Source organism: Pristis pectinata, chromosome 8 (assembly GCF_009764475.1).
Source record: "Pristis pectinata isolate sPriPec2 chromosome 8, sPriPec2.1.pri, whole genome shotgun sequence".
Taxonomy (NCBI): domain Eukaryota; kingdom Metazoa; phylum Chordata; class Chondrichthyes; order Rhinopristiformes; family Pristidae; genus Pristis; species Pristis pectinata.
In genome coordinates, this window is record NC_067412.1 from 87297080 (window position 1) to 87312443 (window position 15364).

The 15364-nt window shown below is 40.7% G+C and overlaps 1 protein-coding gene across 1 annotated transcript in view; it reads right to left on the reverse strand.

The window, feature by feature from the left end:
• Positions 1-430: 430 nt before the first annotated feature.
• Positions 431-15364, reverse strand: part of LOC127573054 (monocarboxylate transporter 8-like) — an 81849-nt gene continuing 66915 nt past the window's right edge. The window contains exon 6 of the mRNA XM_052020853.1: positions 431-2364. Coding sequence (XP_051876813.1) covers positions 2360-2364 — 5 coding nt within the window. The 3' untranslated portion in view covers positions 431-2359. The remainder of the gene's footprint in view (positions 2365-15364) is intronic.

Below are 15364 nucleotides of genomic sequence, written 5' to 3' on the forward strand. Positions count from 1 at the left end.
TCCGGATTGAACTCCATCTGTCACTTCTCAACCCAGCTCTGCATCCTATCAATGTCCCTCTGCAATCTTCGACAATCCTCTACACTATCCACAACGCCACCAACCTTTGTGTCGTCTGCAAACTTTCCAACCCACCCGTCTACCCCCTCATCCAAGTCATTAATAAAAATCACGAAAAGCAGAGGTCCCAGAACCGATCCTTGTGGGACACTGCTAGTCACAGCCCTCCAATCTGAATGCACTCCCTCCACCACAACCCTCTGCTTTCTACAGGCAAGCCAATTCTGAATCCATACAGCCAAGCTTCCCTGGATCCCATGCCCTCTGACCTTCTGAAGATGCCTATCATGTGGAACCTTGTCAAATGTCTTACTAAGATCCATGTAGACCACATCTACTGCACTACCCTCATCAATCTGCCTGGTCACCACCTCAAAGGACCCTATCAGGCTTGTGAGACATGATCTGCCCTGTGCGCTAAACTGGAAGCTGAATAGTCTGCCAACTGATAAGGGCGCAAAAGATCTGTTGAGCTGTTTAAAGAAAGCAGTTTCTTTTGTATCTTGGCCCGCATCTCTCTCAAATCATCACACAAATTAAATCTCTAATCCCTTTTTTCTCCTCCTACAGAATAACGGCTGCATTTCAAAAGCATTCTGCTGGCTGGCTCAAGCAGGTTGGGGTGTTCAACATGCATTATAATGAGGGAAATAAAAAGCTTCAAAGAATACATCATGGCATTGTTTATTTTGTCCTTTCTGTGTCTCACGCTGGATGAGGTGCATGGCAATAAAATCATGGACAATGAAATGCAACATGTGAGCTGATTTGGGTGTTAACTACTGTGCTGTGGCTGCCTCCAGTTTTTTTTCTCAGGATTTTATAAACAGCCTTATTTGCAGACATTCCATTTTGATGGCTGTTAACCCTGAATTTGTGACTGAACCAGCTGTCAGACTTCGCAATTCAGAGACCTTGATTTGTTGTGTTAGAGTTGGTCTTTATTGTGAAAGTCTAATGGAGGTTCTTGCACACTGATCTCCAGAGAGCCAAGAACCTTGTGCTGTTTAATATATGGGCTTGTTTTACTTTCTGTACAGCAAATAACAAGCACTAACCAGTCTGGTGAAGTGCCATGGTTCTGTGCCACTCAAGGGTGGGTAATGGAAGGGCAGAATTGGCATTAAAGACTACTTTTTTTTAACTAAAAATAAACTATTCATAACATGCATTAAATATAATAGGGCATGCCTCTATGATTAATTTTACCAACAATTTAATGCATCCTCTGACAATGTGTCACACTGCCCACGCTTCCTCAAAGAATGCATCCATGAAACATTGGAGAGGCTGTTAAACAGTGCCCAATCCCTTGGCATTCAGTGGCAGTAGAATTCCAGACCGTGGTCCAATGAGAATTGAGAGAAGAAGGGAGATAAAATCACGAGTCTTGGCGGAGTGGGTGCAACCACGTGTCGTGTTCCTCTGCACATTGGGGACTTGGAAATGATGTAGCCCCTGAAATTGAAACTCAAGAAGATATGGAAGAAGGATTTAATGCCAGTCTGTCTTTTAAAACTATTTTGTTTGCATGCAATGCCTCCTTTATCTTATAAAGCTACTTGCTATGTGTGCATGGTGTTAATGCTAATCTGTTTTATTGTCACTGGGTTTCAGGATTTAGCTGAATGTATGAACAAATTTTTATGAAAGATAATCTTAAGGGAAGTGGCTGCAATCTGTGAACAAGCAGTGTTTCGCTCCTATTAAGTAAGGTTTCACCACAAGGTGGAGGCCTCAAGGAGCTAAATCTGTCTTGTTTGCAAGATTTCCTGAATGTTTGCCAAAACGACTTACTGACTGCTTAAATTTATTTGTATGAACTAGTAATGTTTTAAAGATAATGCAGTTAGTACTCAACTATCACTGTATAGTTGCCTTTTGCAAGACTCCAAAGAGTTCAAGGTCTGTTTGCAGAACTTTCCTAACATCTGGGAGCAGGTTAAGATTTATTTTATAAAAGGTGAATTTTTGCAGAGGTGGATGTCTACTTTTTAGCAAAAGTTTGACGCAGTGTCTCACAGGAGAAGGTGGTGAGAAATGTCTTCATGCAAGCATTGTGAATCTATAATTTGCCATCCCAGGGCTCAGGCTCCATCAGGATGCTGGTAACTTCTGGATACTTAGAGGATCATGATTGGAAGGAGAACTGAGGTAGGTGAGCGATGATCTTATTGAAAGATGGAGTAAGCTCTAAAAGCACAAAGCCCTACGGTCTCCTGTTGGTTATCCTCCATAGCATATGGGTTCAGTGGGTACTTCGTGTTTTGATTGAAGCAGAACAGCTTGTGGTGATGATTCAGTCTGGAAGAGAACCAGTTGAGTCTTTTAAGGGTCAGATCAGGCAACTGTTAATACAAATAAATGTTATTCTAAACTCATTATAGTTTGTACAATCCATGCTGCTTGGATAATGTAGCAAAACTAGATTTTCCAAGCATATTTATACAATTGACAAAGGTACATGACACATGAAGACTGCTGTCATAGACAGCAAACAACATGACATCTTTAGATCCATCCCTACAACTGAAACGTCTGCAAGGGATTGACTAATCTACTTTAAGTTTGATGCCACCTCTGATGAAAAAGAATAGACAAACCTTTCCACGGGTCCATCAATCTTTAAGAAAATGTTGGATACATGAGTTCTGATGAAGAATCTGACCTAAAATGTTAACTCTATTTCTCCTTCCACATATGGTGCCTGACCTGTTGAGTGTCTCCAGCATTTAGTTTTCATTTCAGATTGTCAGTATCTGCATTTTTGTTTTGATTTCCATAAAACTTATTGCTGTAACTTTGTAAATCGGGTAAATCACATTAAAGTGTAGGATTCTAATATTTATGACATTTAAAGTTAACCTGAGCTTAACTTTCCCCTTGATGCTTTTGGAATCCATTTTAGGGCAATAGTTCTTTACATGGAGGAGAAACGTACTGTATCATTATTACCTCGTTACACAGTGTAAAGAAGAGAAAAAAGCACCTAATTAATGACGCCAATTGTGCTGATGGGCTAAGAAATACAAATATATATTTAGTACAAATAATCAAAGTTATTGGACCAGAGAATTCTATACAAGGATAACTTGATTTTTTTTAAATGTAGTATCGGTAATAGTAAATATAAAATGTTCCAAGGTGCATAGCTGGGACATTATCTAATGGAATTTGATGTCAATCTTCCTAAGGTGGTCACAGACTTTAAGCAGCATGTTAGTAGGGAAAAGTATGCCTGGTAGTTAGTTTGCACCTTTTGGTGCACTAAAGCATGGTTTTAGCCAATACCAAATGAGGTTCCTTGTGGAAAATTGTGAAATAGTTCAAAAAGCCCTGTACAACACTTCGGGTAGTTTATACCCAGAAACAAATGCTTATTACTGAACTCGTGTGATTTCCGATGGACCTTCATCTAATTTTGCACATGTCTCACTTTGCTGCAAACTCCCCAAGGCAGCAGCAGCAGACTTTCACTGCAGGGATGGAAGTGGTTAGCTCCAATATCCTCAAAGGACAGACAAGTCCTGGACAACTAAATACTTGGCAAAAGGAAGGACTATGCACTGGGGCCTAGGAGACCCTCCAGGTTGATCATAAGAAGAGCCTGGCCGGAAATGGCTGCAGTTGTCTCCAGTATCACGAACAAGCAACAAAAGAAACACACTGAGTCATGATTCAGTGTTAAAAACTATTTTATTAATCACTACTTATGATAATACGAAAAATAAAAGTGAAAATGTTAGTATGTTAGAATTCAAAAATGTTAAACCTTGAACATTAACCCCAAAACTTAAACTCTTCGTGTGTGTGTGTGTGTGTGTGTGGCAAAGTCCCAAACTCCAAGTCCAGGAATGGTTCTTAAAGTTCATTTCCGCAAGCCATAAGGTGAAACGTGAGCAAAGGCTTCTTCAACAACCACCGTTGTCTGAAGATAAGACGTAGATGTAGAGAAACATAGAGAGAGTAATTACAAAGTCCAAATGTTCCACGATGGAACCGAAACAACACCTCAGCGTTGACTCGGTAGTGACTTCCTCACCCCGAAAAACATCCAAATTGTGGTTGTCCGCACACAAATACCTGTTTCCTTCTACAGGTCAGCAACAAAGTGAACTCCACCGGATTACTTCCAATTTCCATACATGGATTTCAGTAGCAGACACAGTTATTGTTTCTCATCCATCGATAGAGAAACTAGCAGGCTAGTGTCTCTCTCTCTTTTCTCTCTCTCTCTCTCTCTCTCTCTCTCTTCGACTGACTTCTTCAACAATGTCATTACGTCCTTTATCTTCTGTTGACATAAGCACGCCACACACACACACACACTCACACTCACACTCACACTATCTTAAAGAGACATTCACTGAGTCTGTAACACCAGCCATGAATTGAATAATGCTGTAATTTCAGTTCCCTGCACAATAGATGCATGGTGGATTTGGGCCCTTTGTTTTATTGAGTCCACATTGCCCAACCACCCATTTACACAAATCCCACTTTTTATTCTCCCCACTTTCTCGTCAACTCCCCCCAGATTCTACCACTCACCCATACAGGAGGGACAGTTTTTACTATGGCCTATTAACCCACCAACCTGCACGTTGTTGGGATGTGGAAGGAAACCAGAGCATCCAAAGAATAGAGGGCACCACTGTGCTGCCCTCTAAGGTAAATGGTGGCTCCTGTCTCTCTTAATTCATCATTTTGCCACGCCTACGTGGGCCATCCCAAAGCAGTGGGGACCTCTGAAAATGTCTGGTGGTGCAGTCTCCCTGAAGACTATAATGGAAAGTGGGATAACAGATGAATTTAACAAACATTTTGCATCAGTCTTCATTAGGATACAAGTAAAAGCAACAGTCTTTGTTGGAACTGGTGGATTCTGTCCAGTTCTCTCTAAATGGACATTCTTACTCATTTATGGTTAAGTTCTACATTGGAAATTGTAAGAGAGGGAGGAAGCCAGGAAATTTGCAATTACTAGGGCAGGGATTTTGAGTTAATGTTCTGGGGTTCAGATACTGCAGGTGTGATAGAGGTAAGAGATGAGGGAGAGTTGTGTTTTTGATTAGGGAAAACATCATGGCAGTACTTTGAGAGGATATTCCTGGGGGAATGTCCAGTGAAGCTATATGGATAGAACAGAAATATGAAGGGGGTGATCACTTTGATCGGGCTGTACTCTAGGGCACCCAACATTGGGAATTAGAGGAGGAAATGTGTAGGGAGATCGCAGATAGGAATAATAGGGTTGTAAAAGTAGGTGATTTTAACTTCCCCAACATTGACTGGAACTACCATAGTGCTAAGGGATTAGATGGGGCAGAATTTGTTAAGTGTTAATTTTCTCAAGCAATGTCTAGATGGCCCTACTAGAGAGGGGGCAACACTCTACCTTCTTTTGGGAAATGAGGCTGGATAAGTGGCTGAGGTGTCGGTGGAGGTGCACTTTGGGACCTGTGACCATAATTCCATTAGTTTTAAAGTAGTTAAGGAAAAAGATAGGACTGGTCCACAAGATAGAGCCCTAAATATGGGCAACGCTAATTCTAATGGCATTAGACAGGTATTTGCAAGGGTTGATTGGGAGAGGTCATTAGTAGGTAAAGGGATGTCTGGCAAGTGGGAGGCTCTTAAAAGTCAGATAGGGAGTGAAATAAATGGTTGCTCATTTAAGCACCAATGAGGCAAATTTTTTTCTGAGAGTCATGGCTTTGGAATGTGTTAAGACAGGTAGATGGATAAGGGGGTAAAAGATTACCACGAGCAGATAGTGGGCAAGAACAGTGTTGAGATTACAATCAGATCAGGCATGACCTTATTAAATGATGAGGTAGTTTTGAGGGGCAAAATGGCCTACTTTTGCTTATTTTGTATGTTCATGAATCGTTTTGACTCATCAAAAGCATCCCTTAATCTATATAGAAATAATGGTTAAGTCACTGGATGAACATCCAGAGGCCTGAACCAGTGGATCCCAAAGACACAGGCGCGGTAGTGTAGTGGTTAGTGTAATGCTTTTACAGTGCCAACGACCCAGGTTCATAATCCAGCCACTGTCTGTAAGGAGTTTGTACGTTCTCCTCGTGTCTGCGTGGGTTTCCTCCAGGTGCTCCGGTTTCCTCCCACATTCCAAAGATGTACGGGTTGGGAAGTTGTGGGCATGCTATGCTGGCGCCGGAAGTGTGGTGACACTTGCGGGCTGCCCCCAGAACATTCAACACAAAGATGCATTTCACTATGTGTTTCGATGTACATGTGACTAATAAAGATATATCTTAAATATCATCATAGCAGCTGAGAAATTTTTTAAAAATCCAGTAGTCAAATAAAATTAGACTAAAAAGCTAAGACCAGTAATGGTGATCCTGAAACTATTGGATTGCAGTAGGCCCCCTTCTGGTTCACTAATGTCCTTCAGAGAACTAAGTTTTCTGCTCTATGACTTCAGGCCCTCCAATGTGGTTGACTCATGACTGACTCTTATTTCAGGGCCGATTGGAGGCAGACAATAAATGGCAGCATTGTCCACTTCCTGTGAATAAATGTACAGAGGAGGAAGTCCTCAAGGGTAGAAGATTACATTTTGCAATGAAGTACTTTTCTCCCTGCTGTCGGTATCTGGAAAGCTGTCTTGATGCACTCACTGCCTTGATTTACATCTCTTCACTTGTGGAGATAACAACAGGCCCAGGATGGAACCCACACCTGCAGTCTACAGGTAAGGACTCTATTGAGCCTACCAGATACGTCTAACCAAGAAATCTTGCAAAGTTTGGGTAAGCCATAAGAGGAAGGACTGTAAAATGCCCAAAATGGCAGATACCCCTTCCATAGTCTGACGTGCCAGGCATATTACATGGGGGAACAATTTCGTGAAAGTGGATTGCTCCCCCATGCTAAAGTGCACTGCTTTCCCATCTTCATCTCGGGGGGGGGGGAGGGTGGGTGGGTGGTGGGGGGTGGGTGGGTGGGTGGGGGGGGGGGGCACATCACATTAAGCCTGTTTCTGATCCCTGAAGTTTGGATCCTCTGCACTTTGGAATTCACATTTGTAATTTTCTACAGCCATTTATAGTTAATGTGTGTGTGTATGGTAATTTGGCACACAAATTTAAAACAAAATCAACATGCTTTTATAGTTTAATTCATAGTTTATTTTTTTTACAAAGATGTTCTCACATTAATTCAATAGATCGCTTTGCAACCTGACGTGCTTAGTACAAATACTGGTGAATTTACAACTTGAGTGATGAAAGTGGCATTTACAACAGTAAACTGCTTTGACACATATTAGGCTTGATGTGTTCACTTTGTCAAGTGAATGTTGGGTGTTAGAAAATTGATGTTTAACCATTCTTTTGAATTTCACTTTGCTCAATTTACCCTCTTACTGGTGCACTGCTTTAGGATCCAGGTGTCAAATAAAAGATGGGGGAGAGAAAGGTCTGAGAAGGTATTACCCAACATAAGCATTGCTTTTTTAATGTATAACAACTAATAATTTCTTGCCTTGTAGATCTTTAAAAATGTCTGTCACCATCTTAGCAATTGTCAATACCCAGAACAGGTATGCATTTTGACAGTTAAATCAAGTTTTCAATAAAAGATTTGAATTGAAATGCTGGTATGCTTTTTAACTAGCTGTACTGAGTATTTCAGTTTTACAGTTTAGCCAGTGGTGGTCTGGAAATAATGGCCTGGATTTTGTAGTTGTTATGACGGCAAAAATGTCAGATGTACATGAAAGCAGAGTTAAATACAGAAACCCACCAGTTTCTTTCACTGAAACCCTGTTCCTGCATAAATGTACTGTGAAATGAGTTTCTCCAGGCCAACCTGCAGAACTCTCTGATCTGTTTTGAACTTAAAGGTATTTACAATCTATTCTCATTGTATATTATCTTGAAAATATAATGCTTTGTTGCATGATGTGAGTATTTCTAAGGGTGTACAAAGCCACAATTTCTGCTTTGCAACCTCTCTGTTGAGAATTTTTCCATGTGATTGGCTGCTATGTGAATTTGATGACATCACAGTTGCTGGCCATCAGAGATCCATCTGCCAGCCTGATGCCCATCAATGTCTAAAATGGGAAAATGTACACCACACAGACTGTTAGACCTTTGTCAGGAGCTTTCTCTGGGGTCAGCTCACATTCAGTTGCTTTGACCTTACTACAAAATCCAGGGCAATATGTTTTGGAAAGTGTAAAATACTTCACCATTCAAAGGCAGGCTGGTTAAGGATTAAAAGAAGTTACCACACTAAGTCAGAACTTTACACTCAGATTCCAATGAGTTTCCTAAATACAGAGCTGTCTTTTGTTCAAACTGAACAAGCACCACTTAATGCAGTTTCCCAGCAACTGATTGTACTTGTTTAGACTGGGAATAGGTTAGCTAACTGCTCCCTCAGTGAGAAATCTCTCAAAGAGGGGAAAAGGAATAAAGGAATCATTACTTGGGATAGAAATGTGATTCATTTCGGTGTTAAATGTAATTAAATATTTATCTTAAAATATAAGCCTTTTGAGATATAGACAGTTTCTTCCTCAACCCTTCTCAGCTTTTCTGTAACACTTGAGCTTAAGATTCTGGCTCTTAAATTGAGATGGACTGTTCCTATAAATGTAGCAATGATTGGCTGGAATTGACATATTCAGTAATCAAAGCCTATGATGATAAAAGCCTATGAAGCCCATGATGAAGGGAAACAAGTGATACAAAATAATACTGACAATGATTAAAAATATCCTCCTGTAGCAATGGATGTCCAGTCCCATCAGATTTTGGTTTGCACTGGATACAAAATGGCACCAAACCCCGACATCCAAATCTAGTACTTCTATAGAAGATCCCTTAAATGGAAGCTACATTGATGAGCTGTTAATCAGAGCTCCAATTCATACTGAAACTTCAAGCAGCCTTAAATACCTTCACACACAATTGTAATTGGCTCTAGACCCACAACTTGTATAACACCTTTAGCACATCAAACATCAATGTGCTTCATAGGAGCATTATTTAAAAACATAACGTGAGTGGGTTGTAAGCATTTTACCAGTATGGCCTATTTGTTTCAGATTTTCTCTACATATACACCAAGGGTACACTGATCATTTTATTTTTGCTTTTCCCAGCCTGCCTAAGTTGAACTGTATTCAACCTTGCTCCACGAAACAGAAAGTATGACACAATAAGCAGCCAGGCTCAGAAAATGTATTCCACACCCCAAACAGGGATCACACTTAGTGTAACAGCAAGATCAAAGAGATTCGCCAAGGCCAGCAAGTTGTAAGTAACCTTGGATTCGAGAGGAAGCCAGGTTCTGTTACCAGTTATTGGGTTAATGCTATGTTAAAATTCTGTGCAAATACAATATTGAACTAACTGAACATAAGTCAGCTTAAACATCCATTATTTCACAATGTACCTTCATTGTGCTTTCAGTTGCATCTTTGCACAGAATGTCCCAGCTGTTCCCTGTGGATAACACATGGCGAGATATCAAATGTGTCAATGTTTTAAAACAAAATGAGTTAGGGTTGGGGCACCACTTGTGGTTTTATTCCAAATAATCTCTGGGATTCATCAAAACTGCAACAGGGTCTCCTGCCTACAGTAGAAATACTTCAACAAAATAGACAACAGTTACATAATATAACTTATGTGCATTAAATTATCCCAACACTGTAGTATACTAAATAATTTCTTTTGTCAAGTTTCTGCTTTATAAGCTATGATTGGGGGTAAATATGGTTTTAAACAAAGTGTCTGGCATTGAAGAAAGAAGCTAACTCTTTGAGTATTTCATAAGTGGTTAAAGTCTATTCTATCCCCAAAGTTTCCTGGAGGGAAGGTGATAAAAATAGATTTAAAATAGCTAATAACATCAATTAAATAATTATTTGGTGTGGCAGGGAATGGTGATGTGTTATAGCAGCAGGATGTGGGAGTCTCTGAATGGCAGTATGACCCAGGGCAAATTTGTCTATAGCTGCTGTTTGTGGCTTTAAGAGCTACAAGTCACTGGGCTGAAGACTAAGCTGCAGCTGCTAGGGCACATCAGGATGCTTTCTACATGATGATGATCACACCTCATAAGATAGGGTCTTCTGATTTGGTCAGTGGAGAGGAACAGGGAAGTTTGACTGCAAATAAGGGGAACTAGAGGGCATAATAACGCAAGAGCCAAAGCCATTGCATTTGTCCAATGGGTTTGAGATTCTTTCAGTTTATTTGAATGAGAGTGGGGACTGCAGGTGGATGAGCTAACCGAACATGACACCATGGTACAGGAAGCTATTCAAGCCAAATAAGAATGTAGTGGTGACACTAGAGACTGCAGATGCTGGAATCTGGAGCAACACAAAAAGCTGGAGGAACTCAATGGGTCAGGCAGCATCCCTGGATGGAAATGGACGGTTCAGGTTTTGAGTCTCGACTGAAACGTCGACTGTCCATATTCCTCCACTGATGCTGCCTAACCTGCTGAGTTCCTGCAGCCAAGAATGTAGGTAGTGGCAGTTGGATACAGAATGATGAAGTTGATTGGCACTGTTATCAGCAGCAAAGAGCAAGCATAATAAGGCTATGTTGCCTGCTTGGTGACATGGTTTATGGTACCTGCTCCAGGCTGCAGGTAAGCCTACAGTGGGAGAGGGACAATCCAATAACACAGGGCAAAGGAGGAGGTTCAGCACAGTCAGTATGAGGAACTAGGCACTGAACTGAGAAGCTCAAAGTAGATGATTTCTGAGCCACATGTAGCTGGTGTAGGACAATGAGATTAGAGAAATGGCATACAACTCAAAGACTGCTGTGGGTCTGGATGAGGGTACCAGTCATGGCAAAAGTGGGAGCTGTTGTATTGGGGTGGTATACATCTAAACAGTGCTGATAGTCAGTGTTGAAGAAGGCCAAATAACCAGGGAAGTAGAGAAGTTGGATTTCAAACTAAAGAGTGCAGAGAAGGGATCAAAGGTGTAAAGATGTGGTAGAACAAAGTGTAGAAACAAGTCTAGAGAGCAAGGCTTTAACATGGGAAATGGTGAACAGGAAGAATAGAGAGTGCACGTCTAAGAGTGTTGATAGATAAGGCTAGAGATTACAAAAATAATAAAAGAACAAAATTAAATTCTCTGTCACTGAATGCACATACAACAACGGATGACTGAGAGTCCAAGTAGAAATAAATAGTTCTGATAGCTAATACATGGCTGCTGGATGACATATAATGAGATCTAAATATTGAAGGTAGGACAGGAAGCTAGGAAAAGGTGGAGGAGTAGCTCTTGTAATTAATGGCGATCTCAGGACAATAGAAAGGGTGACCTAATTCAGGAAGCCAAAGATGTAGAAGTGGTTTAGATGGAAATGAGCACTAATAAAGAAAAGAAGTCATTTATGGGATTGGTGTCCAGGCTCCTAACAGTAACCACACAAGAGGATAGAGTATAAAGTAAGAAACAATGGAAACTTGTCAGAAAGATACTGACAAATGCATGGGGCATTTTAATCTACATATAGACTGGAAAAATCAGATGAGCTAAGGTAGTCCAGACAAGGAACTCAGCATTTTGGGATAGTTTCTTACTACAGCGTGTTCTGGGGCTAGCCAGAGGGCAGTGTAGACCTGGAACTGTGTAATGAGATAGCATTAATTAGCAACCTCACCATGCAGACAGCCACAATATGTTTGAATTTTTACATTTTGAGGGATGGAAGAAAGGGTCCAAGACCAATATTTTAAAGTTTAATAAGGGAAAATTAAGAGGGCATGAAAGCAGAGCTAAATGAACTGGCAAATTAGATAAAGGGATCAATCAACTGAGATGCAGCAGCAGACATCGAAAGCAATCTTTTAGTATACACAGAATAGATGCGTTCTAATAAGAGAGGAAAATTTCAAGAGAATGACCCGAAAGTTAAAAATAGTATCACACATTAAAAAAAAGAATATGATTGCATAATGATAGACGGCAAGTTAGAAAACTGGACAGAATATAAAAAGATTAAAGAATGACTAAAAGATTAATAAGAAAGAAAACAAGCCAGCCAGAGATATAAAAATTAACATTAAGTGCTGATATAGATATTTTAAGAAGTTAACAAATTTAGTATTGCTCCTCTAGGAATGAGTCAGAGGAATTAATAATGAAAAATTAGGACATCACAAATGAATTTAACATTAGTCTTCAATATAGAGAGATTCCAGTAACATCCCAGAAATAGCTGTCAACTGGGAAATGGAAAGGAAGGAAGGAACCTAGGAAGACTGCAATCAGCAGAGCAATGGTACTGAGTTGTTGGAGCAGTAGTCTCTCAAGTCTCAGCGTCTTCATAGACTTCATCGCAAGCCATTAAAAAGTGGTTAGTGAAAGAGCTAATGCATTGGTTTTAATTTTCCAAAATTCCCTGGATTCAGGGAAGGTTTCATTGGATTGGAAAATAGCAATACTAACTCCTTTATTCGAAAAGGGGAGACAAAGCAGGAAACCACAGTCCAGTTAGCTTAACATTTGTCATGGGAAAAATCTTAGAAGCTACCAATAAAAACTACAGAGCAGGGCACTTAGAAAAATTCAATGTAATCAGGCTAAGTCAACATGGTTTGTGAAAGTTTGACCAATTTATTGCAGTCCTTTGAAGAAGTAACATGTTGAGGATAAGCGAAAATGTTGGCTTAGTAGATTCCCAGAGGTCTTTGATACTCTGAATTAAAGGTTATTGTGGAAAATGAAAGCTCATGGATGAGATGTATTGGCGTGAATAGAAGATAAGCTGGCTAACAGGAAACAGGGTAGGCTAAAATGGGTCTTATTTTGTTTGGCAAGACGTAACACGCAGTGTGGCACAGGGATTGATGCTGGGGCATAACTTTTAATTTATATAAATGATGCGGATGAAAGCACCAAAGGTATGAATGCTAAATTTGCCTGATGATGCACAGATAGGTAGGAAGGTAACTTGTGAAGAGGAAATCCTTCTTTTTGGCAGAAGGAATATAGCACTTAAATGGAATGAGATTGCAAAGCTCTGAGATGCAGAGAGATTTAGTGCATGATTTGCAAAAAGGTCTGTATGTAGGTATAGCAAGTAATCAGGAAAACTAACAATCTGATCATTTATTGCTAGGGGAATTGAATTGAAAAGTAGGGAGATTATGCTTCAGTTAGGTAATTCCTGCACATCCTATGCTAACTGCACAAAGGAGTGTGTTGCTCAACATTCTGCTGTCCTTTCTCAAAAGGTATGAGGTTGGTTTTACAATATTTAACTTGCCAACATTTCAAATTACCCGTAGATTTTTCAAGTATGATCAACAGAAATGTGCCTCCTCCCTAATCGATGCGTGAACACAGAGTGACCTGGGAATAGGAGGAGTCTGTTCAGATCCTTCACCATTTAGTTAGATCACGGCTGCCTTGCACCTGAACTCTATCTACACATCATCACTCCATATCCTGAGACAGATGTTTGTTAGTCTAAGGATGTGGAGTAGTGATGACCATTAATCTCAGTTTTAGCATTTTCAACTGAACCCCTCCCTGCTCCCAACCCCTGACGCTGAGGGCTTTTAAAGGGGAAAGAATGTTCTGGATTTCCGCTTCTCTTTGACAAAATACTTCCTAACATCATCCTAAAAAATCTCACTTCATTTTTAGGGTTAACCAGCTTGTTTTCCCACCATTCTCCCATCAAAGAGAGAAATTATTGGTTATCGGATCCTTTAAATACATTAAACATTAGACCATCCTTTAATCTTCTGTACTTCCCAGCCTGTCTTCACACTTTAACCCTTTCAGCACTGGTATCAGTCTGGTGCACATGCACTCGACTCCAAGACTAAGATTTCCTTTCTAAGGTGTGGTGCCTAGAATCGAGTGCAGTGAAAAGAATGAACTCTCTGGTGCAGTTTCATAGAAATGTAGCATAACTTCTAACCAGTTTGTTATGAATGTTTTTCAAGCAGAAATGTGGATATTTGAATCATTCAGTCATACAGTATTTTAACATAATCCCTGTATAATGAACATGAGTTTTGGGAAGGTTCAGTGTAGGGTTTCAGGGGTAGTGAAATTGAAAATCTGAACTGCTTATATTGCTGTAATGTGGTTGAATCCACAAGGCCAGGGACCCATCATCACACTGTGTGTGTTGGCAAAGAACAGGTTGGAATGCATAATGGGTTAGGTTACTGCCTCAAAACTCCAAGAACCTGGGTTCATTTTTGACCCCAATGCTGCCTGTGTGGAGTTTGCACATTTTATCCAAATAAGAATACAGCAGCAGGAGTGGGCCCATCAGGCCCTACAAGCCTGCCCTGCCATTCATTGCGATCATGGCTGATCTGTCCCAGTCCATGACTCCTCTTCTGTGCCAGTTCCCCACAGCCCTCAATTCCTCGACCTTTCAACAATTTAAATACTCTGTCTTAAATACTAGCCATAGCCTTCTCCCAGGTTTCCTCCCACATCCTAATGACATGCCGGTTGGTAGGTTAACTGGCTACTGTAAATTACCCCTGGTGTAGGTGGGCACAGAAATGAACCCCGTTGGCCTCTCTCATCTATGCCACCCATGATGCCTATCTCTACACGTCCCATTTGCCCACATTAGGCCCCTACCCCTCTATTGCCTTTCCTATCCAAGTACCTGTCCAAATGCCTTTTAAATGGTGTAATTCTATCTGCCACTACCACATCCTCTGGCAGCTTGTTCCAGATATCCACCCCTCAGATCTGCTTTAAGTTTTTCCCCCTCTCACCTTAAACCTGTTCCTTCTAGTTCTAGACTCCCCTGTCCTGGGAAAAAGATTCTGGCTACCAATCCTATCTATGCACCTCATAATTTTATAAATCTCCATACAGTCAGCCTCCAGCCTCCTATGTTCTCATGACAATAACCCCAACCTATCTAATCTCTTCTACTGTAGCCCTCCATTCCAGGCAAAGTCCTGGTGAATCTCACTGCACTCTCTCTATTGCTACCACATACTTCTGTAGTGTGACAACCAGAACTGTACACAATACTCTGTTTGCTTAACCAATGTTTTGTACAGCTGCAACATGATATCCCAACTCTTATGCTCACTGCCTCAGCCTACGAAGGCAAGCATACCAAATGTCTTTTTCACTACCCTATCCACCTGTGCTCCAACTTTCAGAGAGATATGGACTTGAACCCCAAGTTCTCTCTGTACATCAATGCTCCTAAGGTCCCTGCAACTTACTCTGTCCTATCAGAAGTTGACTTCCCAAGTGCATTTGTCTGGACTAATTCCATTTGCCACTGCT